Consider the following 11822-nt stretch of genomic DNA (forward strand, 5'->3'; position numbering starts at 1 on the left):
ACGTTTGGTTTTCCGTGTTTCGTTGTGTCTTTTCCAGAGGCTGATCGTGTGCCTGGAGGAGTCTCTGTATATACACAACATCCGGGACATGAAGGTGCTGCACACCATCCGGGAGACGCCCCCGAACCCCGCAGGTGAGCGCGTGGGGACCAGACAGTCTGCCTTTCTAAGAGCTGTCAGTGAGAGGGATTTTCTTCTCTTTTTAGGTTCCACAGATTTTAAAAGTATTGATCTTAAAGCAAGCTACCGTCCTTCTGGCTCTGGTCTTGTGACCACATAAATTGTTGGTTCGGTCAGCCTCCAATTTTGAGGTTTCTAACCAGTTCCACCCAAAGGGCTTTAGTCTGTTTTTACAGTCCTGCTGTCACCTACGGTGGCAGTTTGGGGCGTGTGGAACTTAAAACCCAGTGATACGACGACCAAGGTCGCATCAGAGCTCCCCTTGATTTCTGTGTTCTTGCTAAGTGACGAGTTCTGGTGACACTTGGAGGATCTGACCCGCGTTTGTTCCTCGTGTGTTGCTCGCAGGCCTGTGTGCGCTGTCGATCAACAACGACAACTGTTACCTGGCGTATCCAGGCAGCGCGACCATCGGGGAGGTGCAGGTCTTCGACACCATCAACCTGGTGAGGGTCTTTGGTCCTTGGAGAGCTCTTTACAGCACCCCTGCTTCCTAAGAGGAGGGCCAAGGGGCCTCTGCCCTCCTCGTTTCCTGGGCATCGTTTCCACTGCCACCCTCTCCGTCGTCGAGCAGGTCCGAGTCATCCTGCCTCCGGACACGTTCCTGTCCCCGCGGTGCTGCACGCCTAGCGGCACAAGTGCTAGAAGCAGTGGAGAAAACCGTAAAACTCCACGGAGACATTGCTTTGCGTATTTTTAAAAGGTTTTGAGCAGCATTTCCTTGGACCCCTCACCCCTGGTTAATCAGGGGGATTTGGCGTCTGTGTTAACCGTGCTGGTAGTAACAGCCGGTGGGCAGCGCAGGGCACGGCGGTCATGGTGTCACTTTACCCTTCCTTCCAGAGAGCTGCAAACATGATCCCGGCTCACGACAGCCCTTTAGCCGCACTGGCCTTCGACGCCAGCGGAACCAAGCTCGCCACTGCTTCCGAGAAGGTAAGGCTGCTGCAGCCCTGTGGAAAACTGGGTCACCTCTGTTCACACAGTTAGTTTGCTAACCAGCAAAGCAGTTTTGTACCAGCTAGCTCACATCCAGGCACAGTCCACGGCCCGGAGGGCGGGTGCGGGGAGAGACAAGGCAGGGCTCCACGGCCGCACTCGCCTCGGTGGAGCACGTGTCACGGCTGTACGTGTTCAGCTGTCATTTACTTAGCCATCCTTCTGGGATGGTTTAGTGTTTCCAGTATTTCAGCTGTGTTAATATATATTTATAGTAGTATTTTTTTTTTGCGGTACGCGGGCCTCTCACTGCTGTGGCCTCTCCCGTTGTGGAGCACAGGCTCCGGACGCGCAGGCCCAGCGGCCATGGCTCACGGGCCCAGCCGCTCCGCGGCATGTGGGATCTTCCCGGACCGGGGCACGAACCCATGTCCCCCGCATCGGCAGGCGGACTCTCAACCACTGCGCCACCAGGGAAGCCCTATAGTAGTAATTTGAACATAGATAGAGTATGTAAGTCTTAACGTATAAACTTTTCATGGTCACCTCTAAACATTAACATGAGTTTCCAGTGAGAAGGATTTTGGGGTAAGGGGACGTGGCCCTTTTTAAGCTCCCTGCACGGAGGACAAAATGGCTTGGGCATCCCTTCCGTTTGCCCCCTTCTCTTGGCCCCGTGACCCTGGTGGGCCTTTGTCCTCTCCCAACTCAGCTGCTGTGTCTTCTCCCTTCTCTGCCTGCTCGACGTTCTCCTGGCTCATTGCTCTCTTCTCAGTGCCCACTGCCTAGTTTACTTTGATGCTTTCTCACTGAAAACCTAAAGGAGCCCCCTCCTAAGTCACCTCTCCCCTGGAACCAGCCACCCAAATGAGGTACATAAACGTCGGCTCGCTTCTCTACCTTTCCCGCGTGGGTCTGGACCCTCACACCCACTTTCTGTGATAATGATGCTACTGTTTATGGGCCACTCACTAGACCCTTGATGTTCATTTACCTCATTGACCCCCTCGGTAAGGTAAACCTTTCCCTACTTCATATTGAGGGCTCAGAGAGGTTAAGTCGTCGGTCCAGGGTCACCCAGCTGGGCAGCGACAAAGGAACTGGACTCCAAGCCTGACTGTTTTGAACACTGTGCTGGGTAATCACAGCGTCACCTTGTCCTTTTCTTCTCCCCTGGGAGGATCACGACAGCCACGAAACTCTGTTATCCCTTGATTAATCAGTCTTAATCTTTATGACCTTTTATTAGGTATTAAGAGGCCTTAAAGCACTTCATGGGATTTCAAGGCTAGTAAAAATAGAACATTTTTTTTCTGGGATTTAAAGAGCAAATGCTTAATTTCACAGATTTCAGTTTGTGACCTTAGACCACCAGTGGCCTTCTCGGCACTGCTGTGCACTAGGTGCTGGGGCTTCGCCGAGGTGTGGGGCTTAATCCTGTTTTCGAGGAACTGCAGTCAGGCTGTGGCCCACGGCTCTTAGTTAGTCTTACGCAGCAGGTATGCCGTTAAGAACATGTCTAAATCTAAACGTTCAGGCTGCAAAGGACAGAACCTTGGCCGTGGCTATTGGTGGACGACCAACAGTACAGACTCGGCGTCCTTCTGTCCAGAGAGCCATTGTCTTGATTAATATTTTCCAAAAGGGACCCATTTTATCTCCAGCTTGATTTCTGATGGCTGCGTAGTGTCCTGTTATATGAATTTACCACAATTTATTTAACAGTTCCTGGTGCTGTACATTTGGGTTGGTTATAGGTTGGGGTTTTTGTTTTCCTGTTTATAAACATGTCAGGTAATCTCAATGCTTCTTAAATCTAACAGCTCGAACCTTCTAAAATTTGTACAGTATGAGGTTAAACGTCTAATAACTCTCCTACCCCAGAGATTCAAGATGCTGCCTGTTTTAAGGTGTTTCCATTCTGCTCTGTCAGACTGTCTCTGTGTTAGTCTGTTACTGTAGCGTGTAGTTTTCTTTTAATATTTAGATGTTGAAAGTACCACTCATTTTCACGTACTTGGCTGTCCTATCTCACCAACTCACCCAGATGCCCAGGTCCTGCCCCGCATCCACACAAGCCCTGGGAATTTGGGGGGAGGGGTGGGGAGATCTGCATGTTAACAGCATTTCATTCCCCTGCCCGATGTGATGTGCTGCAGCTCCCCGTTTAGTCAGATTTTCTTCTGTCCTGGTTGTAGACCTTTTCTTGGTGTAGGTCTTCCATTTTGTAAGTTTGGCTTCATTCCTTTTTAGGCAATTAAGTAACATTTCCAGGTATTCAGTTGCTAATCAGCGCTTGATCAGTGGCTCCACTTAAAAGAGGGGCCTCCAGGCTTCCCTGGTGGCGCAGTGGTTGAGAGTCCGCCTGCCGATGCAGGGGACGCGGGTTCGTGCCCCGGTCCAGGAAGATCCCACACGCCGCGGAGCGGCTGGGCCCGTGAGCCATGGCCGCTGAGCCTGCGCGTCCGGAGCCTGTGCTCCGCAACGGGAGAGGCCACAACAGTGAGAGGCCCGCGTACCGCAAAAAAAAAAAAAAAAAAAAAAAAAAGAGGGGCCTCCAAGTAATGCTTAAGGGTGTTGTTGTTTTTTTTGTTTTTGGGGGGTTTTTTTGGCCACACCACGCAGCTTGTGGGATCTTAGTTCCCTGACCAGGGCTCGAACTCAGGTCCACGGCAGTGAAAGCTCCGAGTCTTAACTGCTGGACTGCCAGGGAATTCCCAGGGTGGATTTTTAATAGTTTAAACCTCAGATGGCTTAGGGAAAATAGAACTATTGTATTCCAGCTTTGACTTCAAGGCCCTTAGTGTTTAGAAGAAGTAGTGAGTTAAAGTGGGTTGACGTCATATTATCACGTGAACAGTGGAGCAGGGCGTGCTCTGGTGAGGGCCTGTCAAGTGTGAAGGAGGTGCAGGGCCCCCGAGGCCCCCCGGCCCAGGGCAGCTGTCATCACTCCGTCCACTAAGGTCTGATGTGCAGGAAATGCAAACCTGATGCTACCCAGCTAAAATGCCTTTTCCTTTCCTTCTTTCCCTATCACAGGGGACCGTGATTAGGGTATTTTCCATTCCAGAAGGACAAAAGCTCTTCGAGTTCCGGCGAGGAGTGAAGAGGTAAAGTGCATAAATCCGAAACGGATTCTGGAGCTTCAGCTCAGATTTCACTCTTATGCTCTCGGGGAAACGCAAACACTGGGGTCCCAGTTCAGTGACCAGCCGCTTCAGCCCAGCGGAGTGGTCAGGTGGGGTTTGGAAGTCTTGTTGTGGGAGGTTAGAGGGACATTTTTATCAGAGCAAACTGGGTTTTGTTTGTCCGTGATTCCCCTGAACACAGAGCGGTGGCCGGATGGCCCGGGGTTGGGGAAGGATGAGCTCACCCAGGCGGGTGGGGCGAGCAGCCGGGGGCTCCTGACCTGGTCAGCAGCTCTCCTCCCCTCAGGCTCTGCTCGGAAACCTGTAACCCGCGCCCCCGGCTCCCCAGCACTCCGGCAGATAGCTTTGGCCCTTATAGTAGTTTCCTTCTTTCTAAAGAAACACCAAGCCACAGTCACCGCGTGGCGCTCCGTCCGCTTCCCCATCTGCAGTACCGGTCTCCTCAGACCGGGGACCACCCTTCTCCGGGTCCCTCCCACCGGCGATGCTTGGCCTTCAGTGCCACACACAGCAGGGCCGGCCTCTCCCCGTGCGGCCCCACCCGGGTCACCGTCCAGCCTCGCGCTCGCCTTGGGCTCTGCTCTTGTCCCTGGGCTCCATCCTTCAGACTTGAGCCCCGCCTGTCGTTCTTTGAAGATGGGAGTATCGTGGGAGCTGTTTGGAGCCTCTCAGGGTCGTCTTCTTGCCCCTGGGATTGGCTCCAGACCCCGAAAGGCCTTGGATTTCAAGGCCTCCCAGCATCCTTCCTTTCCAGCTGTGGTTGGTTTCCCTTCCCCGTCGCTCCCAGCTCCTCAGGAGAGGAACCTCTGTCTCCATGGAGGTCAAGGCTGTGACCTGCCGACTCCTTAACCTCTGGGTCTGTTGAGTGTCCCTGGGGAGGCCTTTCCTGACCTCCCGCGGAAATAGCACTTCCCTCCGAGCTCCTGTAGCACCTTCCACTAAACTTCTCAGTCCCCTGCTTGCGGTGAATTGAGTTCCTGCTCACACCTCCCTCCAGGCTCCACTGAGGCAAAAATCATATCCTGAGCCTTAGCACAACGCTGGGTGCGTCATGAGCTCTCGTAAATATGTATTGGATTGAATAAAGCCCCTTGACTGTTGACAGGGCTGAATACATCTTGTATTTCTAGGGTTACGAGGAAATGTAGGTTTGTTTGGTGGCTTTGGGATTTTAACAGGTAAACTGTAGAGTCTTAGTTTATCGAAAGTTTGCTTTTAAACATTATCAGCATTGCCAGTTTACCCTCTTCCGTGTTAAGAGTTGCTATATCTCAATTATTGGGTTCTTTTACTAAGCTTAGTGCTGTAAAGCCAGCCTCATTCAGCTAAAAATGGTTTAGTGAAGTCCTGATTCCCTTAGGTACGTGAAATCTCAAAGAGTTAACCACATAAGGATCTATTAAAGGGTTACTCGTACTTGATGTCACCTTTCAGACATTCTGCTTCTTTGAACACGTGTTTTGAGGGGGTGACTAGAAAGGAATAAGAAAGATACCAGTAGCCCCACATGTGCCTGTCACGGGGCCCTTCCTTCGCTGTGACTTTCGTGAAGTCCCCGGGGGCACTGCTGGTTGCACTCTGTGCCCAGAAAACAGTGTGACTCGGGCCTCCCTCGCCCCAGGTGTGTGAGTATCTGCTCCCTGGCCTTCAGCACGGACGGCGTGTTCCTGTCCACCTCCAGCAACACGGAGACTGTGCACATCTTCAAGCTCGAGACTGTGAAAGAAAAGTGAGTCTCAGAGGTGCATTTGTTCAGGTAACGCAGAGCGGTTCGTCCGCCGACTGGGTGGACACGTGAGCGCTGTCCTGCTGGCTCCGGGTTGAGCAGCGCCACGTCCCGGCTCAGCAGCGGGGCAGGTGGAGTATGGAGTGCATGGTGGGCGGCCCGTGAGGCCCCGAGGGCGGTCCCCTCAGCGCCTCTTCCCACAGCCCTTCTGAGAGGGCTGCCCTGGGAGGGGTGCTTGCCCCCCTGCTGCACAGAGGCCGTTTCCATTTGTGAAGCGGTTGGTTTGAATTGCGTATTGCTGCAGTGGCCGTGCACGGCAGCGGGCGTGGTCCTTACCTTTTCTCTTACACTTGATGACCGTGCAGTAGGATCAGTATTGTTTGTTTCTAGTGTGTCTTACCCTAAGGAACGTTTAGGATGACTTACAAGCATACATACAAGGTGGATAACAGCAGAGATGGGCTACGGGAAAGTAGCAGTTGGGGTTTGTGCGGCTGAGGTTTTTGGAGACTCCCCGTTAGAAAGATTGGGGCGGGGGACTCTGGATTTGGCCCTCGTGTCCTCACATAGGCTACAGAGCAGGGAGTTAATCGTTTGCCATCATCTAAGGTGGCCACTAGGGAGGGGCCTCAGGGCCCCTCGGGGGACACGCTCTGTAATGTCCCCAGGGTCCCGAGAGGTCATCGCTTCCTGTGCCCCCTCTTCCCTGAAGTCTGGGAAATTTCTCTTGAGTTTGGGGGCTGATCCTTGCCTCGGTGAGACTGGGACGTGGTCGTTCTCAGTGAAGGGCCCAGCCTTGTATGTCTGACAGCGTCTCCTCCTTCCAGGCCTCAGGAGGAGCCTACCACCTGGACCGGCTACTTCGGGAAGGTGCTCATGGCGTCCACCAGCTACTTGCCCTCCCAAGTGACAGAAATGTTCAACCAGGGCAGAGCCTTTGCCACAGTCCGCCTGCCTTTCTGTGGCCACAAGAACATCTGTGCGCTGGCCACGTGAGTAGAGTGGGCGCCGCCTCTGGGCCCACCCCCATCCCCCGCGCATCCAGCTGGAACAGATCGCGGGGCGCCGGGGACTGTGGCGGTGTGGCGCCAGGATAACCTGCAAACCTAGACCTTGGATTTAGGCAAGAGTCACAGGAGCAGGGGGGGATCGTGAGGTGGGCCTGTGCTGTTTGTGGACCCTGGTGCTGTCTCTGCGGTGTCTGATCCTCACATCTTCCTCTTTCTGTTCTTGTTGAGAACGTTTAGAAAAACATCATTAGGTCAAGACCACGTGAGAGCGCCGGTATTTAACCCTTGGTCCTCCAGCGCCAGCGCCTCACGAGGTTCAAGGCCCCCGTGTAGCCGAGTCAGCTGCAGGCCGCACAGGGCCTCTCTGAGCCTCACTGTGATAGTCCCAGTACAGCCACGCAAGAAAAGACTGGGGCTTCCCTGGTGCCGCAGTGGTTGAGAGTCCGCCTGCCGATGCAGGGGACACGGGTTCGTGCTCCGGTCCGGGAGGATCCCACATACTGCGGAGCGGCTGGGTCCGTGAGCCATGGCCGCTGAGCCTGCGCGTCCGGAGCCTGTGCTCCGCAACGGGAGAGGCCACAGCAGTGAGAGGCCCACGTACCACAAAAAAAAAAAAAAAGATTGTCTTGAAAATTCAGTGAGAGCACATCTGCACGATTCCATGGATCTCAGAAACATTCTTCTACATCCTTTTTATCCACTTTGCATCGCTGAAATGTTTATGAAAATATCTACCGTTAGTAATCGCAGAAACCATGAAACTGATTTTGTTTCCACCTGTTCTCCTGTGGGCCTCAGTGTTTAATCACACCAAGTTCCCCCTGGCCTTGGTGTTACGGCCTCAGGTAGCACAGCAGAAGCGATCCTTATTCTCTTACATGTGGACAGTATGTTGAGTTCATGAAACTAAATCTGCTCGTTTTGGGCAGGGGGGTTCTTCCCTGGCCAGGCTAAAAGCTGCTAGTTTAATGAGAACTTTGTGAAAGTTTCAGTCTTAGAATTTGGTTGCTTTTTATTCTCGCTAGAATCCAGAAGATTCCCCGATTGCTGGTGGGAGCCTCGGACGGGTACTTATACATGTACAACCTGGACCCCCAGGAGGGAGGAGAGTGCACCTTGATGAAGCAGCACAAGTGAGTTGGCTACACCCCGGCCACACCTCCTCCAAGTGGTCAGGCTGCTGCTGGGCGCCTGTTGGGGGTTTGCTCATTTCCCCAGAAGCCGGGGATGCAAAGGGACGTGTCCCAGCGCAGCCGCCTGTGCTACGTGGGAGCTTCGCTCTGCCAGACGGAATTCCATGGGGGTACGGACCCCGCTCTCCACGCCTCTGCCCATTTCCGGCTCAGTAGCCAGGCAGAGACAGGAGCGGCCGGTGCGCACTGTTCTCCCTGTGGAGGGGCCTGTGGGCCTCTTCCTTGGAACCGTATCCACTAGGGATGCAGCTCAGCGTTGCGCACAGCAGGGATGGCCCCAGGGTGCGTCCACAACGCAGGGCACGTTCTCTGAGAGCCTGCTGGCTCACTGAGATGCAGCTTTTCTCTTTGAAAAGAAGGAGTTCATATTAGTCAGTTGGAAGGTAGTGCAGTTGGATTTTCTGTTTTTGCTTTTTTTCTTAAACAGTGATACTGTAATACCCTTACAGTCAGGGTGAACGTGGGGGTGATTTTGTTTTTTCCATAGTGCATTCTGTTTATGTTCAGTCTTTAAAAATGCGATGAGATTGCCTTCCTAGGTACAGCTTTTTTCATCAGACTCAGCGTGTAGAAATGCCCGTGAACAGAATCGCGGGGGTCACTCCACGGTCAGCGCAGTGTGACGAGCGCATGCGTGTTCTTCCCGCGAGGGGCCTTTGCCTTGTGGCTGCAGGTCCATCCCAGCTGGCCCACGGGCTGTGTTGTCCTCGTGCCCCTGACTGTCCCTGCTGTCATTTTGTCTCTCCCCTTCCAGGTTGGACGGCAGCATGGAGACGACCAACGAGATCCTAGACTCCACGTCCCACGACTGCCCCTTGGTGACGCAGACGTACAGCACGGCTGTGGCCAAGGGTCCTCACGTGCCTTCGTCCCCAACGGCACTGGGTAAGGGCTGCGGACGGGCCTGGAAGGCAGATCAGGCCAGGCCCGTGGGTCTCGTGCTTCCTGCTCTCGCTCTCACCAGGGCTGCCCGCCTGCCTCTTGCCGCGGGGACAGGGCAGGGGCGGGGGCAGGGGCGCTGAGACAGGCCAGCTGTTGTAAAGTGCGGTTGTCAAGGCCTCGCGAGGCTGAGTTCGTTTTCTCCATCTTTGAAGAAGCGGCAGTCCTCGTGGTTTTGGGTGCACATGGATTGTTCCCTGCTTGCCGCCCCTCAGCTGGAAAGCTGCCCTGCACCCTCAGTCTTTACCCTCCCGGCTGCGGAATCACTCAGCAGGCAGGCCCTGCTGGGAGGCGGGCAGGACGGAGCGGGGAGGCCCTCGGGCAGACACGCACAGCGGAGACCGGGGCGCCCTGTGAGCCGTCTCCCCCCAGGCCCACCGGGACCTCACCCGGATGGTGCTGTGGTTGCTCACGCTGCGACGTCCTTGCTCACTGTTTTACTCTTAGAGATGAAGGCCTCTTACGGTTAGGGGAGGCTGTGTCCCTGTCGCTGTCCTCAGCGTCCCGCCACTCACCAAGGCTGGTTTGCAGCCTGTGCACCAGGGCCCTGTTACCATGCCCGCCCCTTTCTGGCCTTCGTGGGTCTTGGAAGGTCAGCGACTTCCTCTTGAGGTGCCTGAGGCTGCAGGGAGCTTGCTGGTCAGGGGAGAGGCGAGAATTCCAAGCCCCATGGGCTCTGAGCTCCCCGCTGGCCCAGGTCCCGCCTCGGGTGTGGCCTCGAGGTCTCCCACCCGTGGCCCGGCCTGAAGCGCCCGCTCTCTCCGCAGCCTACGCAGACGAGCTGGGCGCGGTGGGCGGCGCAGGCCTGGAGGACGAGGCCCGCGCCCTGCGGCTGGAGGACGACAGCGAGCAGCCTCCCATGATCCTCCGGACAGACTGACCGTGACCTGTGAGAACGCTGACAGAGGACTTGCGTCATGCTGCTATGAACTTTGACCTGAGTTGGGGGAGAGAATGGCAGAGACTTCAAGAGGAAAAAAAAGATTGTAGCTGTAGTCTCGCTCCATACTGTCGAGAAATACATTGGTTTCACTTCAGTGGCTTTTAATCCTGCTTATGAATTTCAGCTTTTTGTTGGTTTTCTCATTTTGCCAAAATTAACTGTTCGGTGAAGCCGTTGAAACCGCCTTGCTTTGCATGTATTAATGTGCCGATCCAGCCTGGGAGAGCCACTTCCTAACCACCTGCAGGCGTTTGGGTTTTCAATCTGTACAGACTGAGGAGCGGCCCCGAGAAGGCAGCAGCGACCGGAGCGGGTCAGGCGGGGCCGGGTGGCGACCTGGAGGGGGTCCCCTCTCCCTAGAGCCCCTCCGGGACCGTTTTCCCCGTTTTATTTTGTTAATTAAATTCTTTCCAAATTGGATTTTTCTGGGGTTTCTTCTGCGGTGGATTTTTGTTTCTGGTCTTGTTTTCCACGTGGGTGTTAGAAGAGAGAGGTTCTTCCCAACATTGAAAACCTTTTTCTCTGATAGCACGTGAGCTTGAAAGACCGCCAAGGAGCAACAGAGTGAGGGAAGGCCACGTAGGTAAATCATCTGGTCTTTGCTGTGATCTTCCTGTTGGACAACTGTGTGTGTGTTTTTTTGTTTTGTTTTGTTTTATTTTTTGCGGTACGCGGGCCTCTCACTGTTGTGGCCTCCCCCGTTGCGGAGCACAGCCTCCGGACGCGCAGGCCCAGCGGCCATGGCTCACGGGCCCAGCCGCTCCATGGCATGTGGGATCTTCCCGGACCGGGGCACGAACCTGCGTCCCCTGCATCGGCAGGTGGACTCTCAACCACTGCGCCACCAGGGAAGCCCCGTGTGTGTGTTTTTGTGTTTGTTTTTTTAAGGAACGTTTGTAGCTGCTTCTTTGCCCATAAAGCACAGAATTCAAATGTGATAGGCACCTGAATTGTGCTCTTAGCTCGAGCTCCATTGTCTGGGGGGGGGGGTCCTTCCTACCTGTGTCAGGAGGAGGTGAGAGGAAGCTGGCTGGAGACATCTTGCTTACAGGGTGACCTGGGCCTATCTGTTTTCGTCTTCAAAATTGATCAGCAAAAGTGATGAGAGATTGTGGTCACAAGCTCAGTGTTTGCCTGGCTTCCCTTCTCATTCTCATAGAATTTAAACAACCTCAAATACCTCGAACTCTGCATTCCAAACGAAGACACGTAGTAGTTAAAGTTTTGAGAGATTTTAAGAGGAGTTGGCGGCATAAAAGTGGGTTCTGGCTTCTTGGGGACGGTGACGGTTAAGGCTGGAAGCGGAAAAGCGACAGTGTCTGCCTTCCCTCTTTGAACAGAGGAAGGGTCTGCGGTGTCTGTTCCGGGTTGTGTGTGTACCTGGGTTGTGGCGGTCGAGTGGCTCGTGACGGGGAAGCAGTTGTCAAACTGACTGCCCCCGTCCAGTGCCCAGCTCCAAGGTCAGTCCCCGAGCCTCAGGCTGTTGTCGAGTGGTTGGCCTGGTGGCAGGGGTGCCCGGGGCGCATGTGACCGCAGCAGAATTGCAGAAACGCTCGTTGTGGCAGCGATGTGAAGTGCTACGTTAGAGGAGAAGGTGGGAACACAGTCAGCTTTCCCCCAGAGCCTCTGTGCGTCTGTCCTGGATCCCTGACTAAACAGGAAGCCCCGGCGATGGGTCTGGCACCCGGGCCCCTGCTGAGCCCTGAGCGAGGACAGAGGGGCCCGGCGGCCCCGTCCACCCGG

General features: G+C 54.6%; 1 protein-coding gene across 6 annotated transcripts in view; it reads left to right on the forward strand.

Annotated features, from left to right (window-relative positions):
* WIPI2 (WD repeat domain, phosphoinositide interacting 2) overlaps window positions 1-10499 on the forward strand; it is a 31282-nt gene extending 20783 nt beyond the window's left edge. For all 6 annotated transcript variants that reach the window (XM_027125661.1, XM_027125660.1, XM_027125664.1 and 3 more), the window contains 9 exons: window positions 38-134; window positions 529-626; window positions 1024-1116; window positions 4159-4229; window positions 5890-5997; window positions 6822-6986; window positions 8030-8137; window positions 8952-9082; window positions 9904-10499. In XM_027125661.1, the coding sequence (XP_026981462.1) occupies window positions 38-134; window positions 529-626; window positions 1024-1116; window positions 4159-4229; window positions 5890-5997; window positions 6822-6986; window positions 8030-8137; window positions 8952-9082; window positions 9904-10016 (984 nt within the window). In that variant the 3' untranslated portion in view covers window positions 10017-10499. The remainder of the gene's footprint in view (window positions 1-37; window positions 135-528; window positions 627-1023; window positions 1117-4158; window positions 4230-5889; window positions 5998-6821; window positions 6987-8029; window positions 8138-8951; window positions 9083-9903) is intronic.
* Window positions 10500-11822: the final 1323 nt, after the last annotated feature.

This window comes from Aethalodelphis obliquidens, unplaced genomic scaffold (assembly GCF_003676395.1).
Source record: "Aethalodelphis obliquidens isolate GAN/ISIS:26980383/991018 unplaced genomic scaffold, ASM367639v1 scaffold30, whole genome shotgun sequence".
In the NCBI taxonomy this organism is placed as follows: Eukaryota; Metazoa; Chordata; class Mammalia; order Artiodactyla; family Delphinidae; genus Aethalodelphis; species Aethalodelphis obliquidens.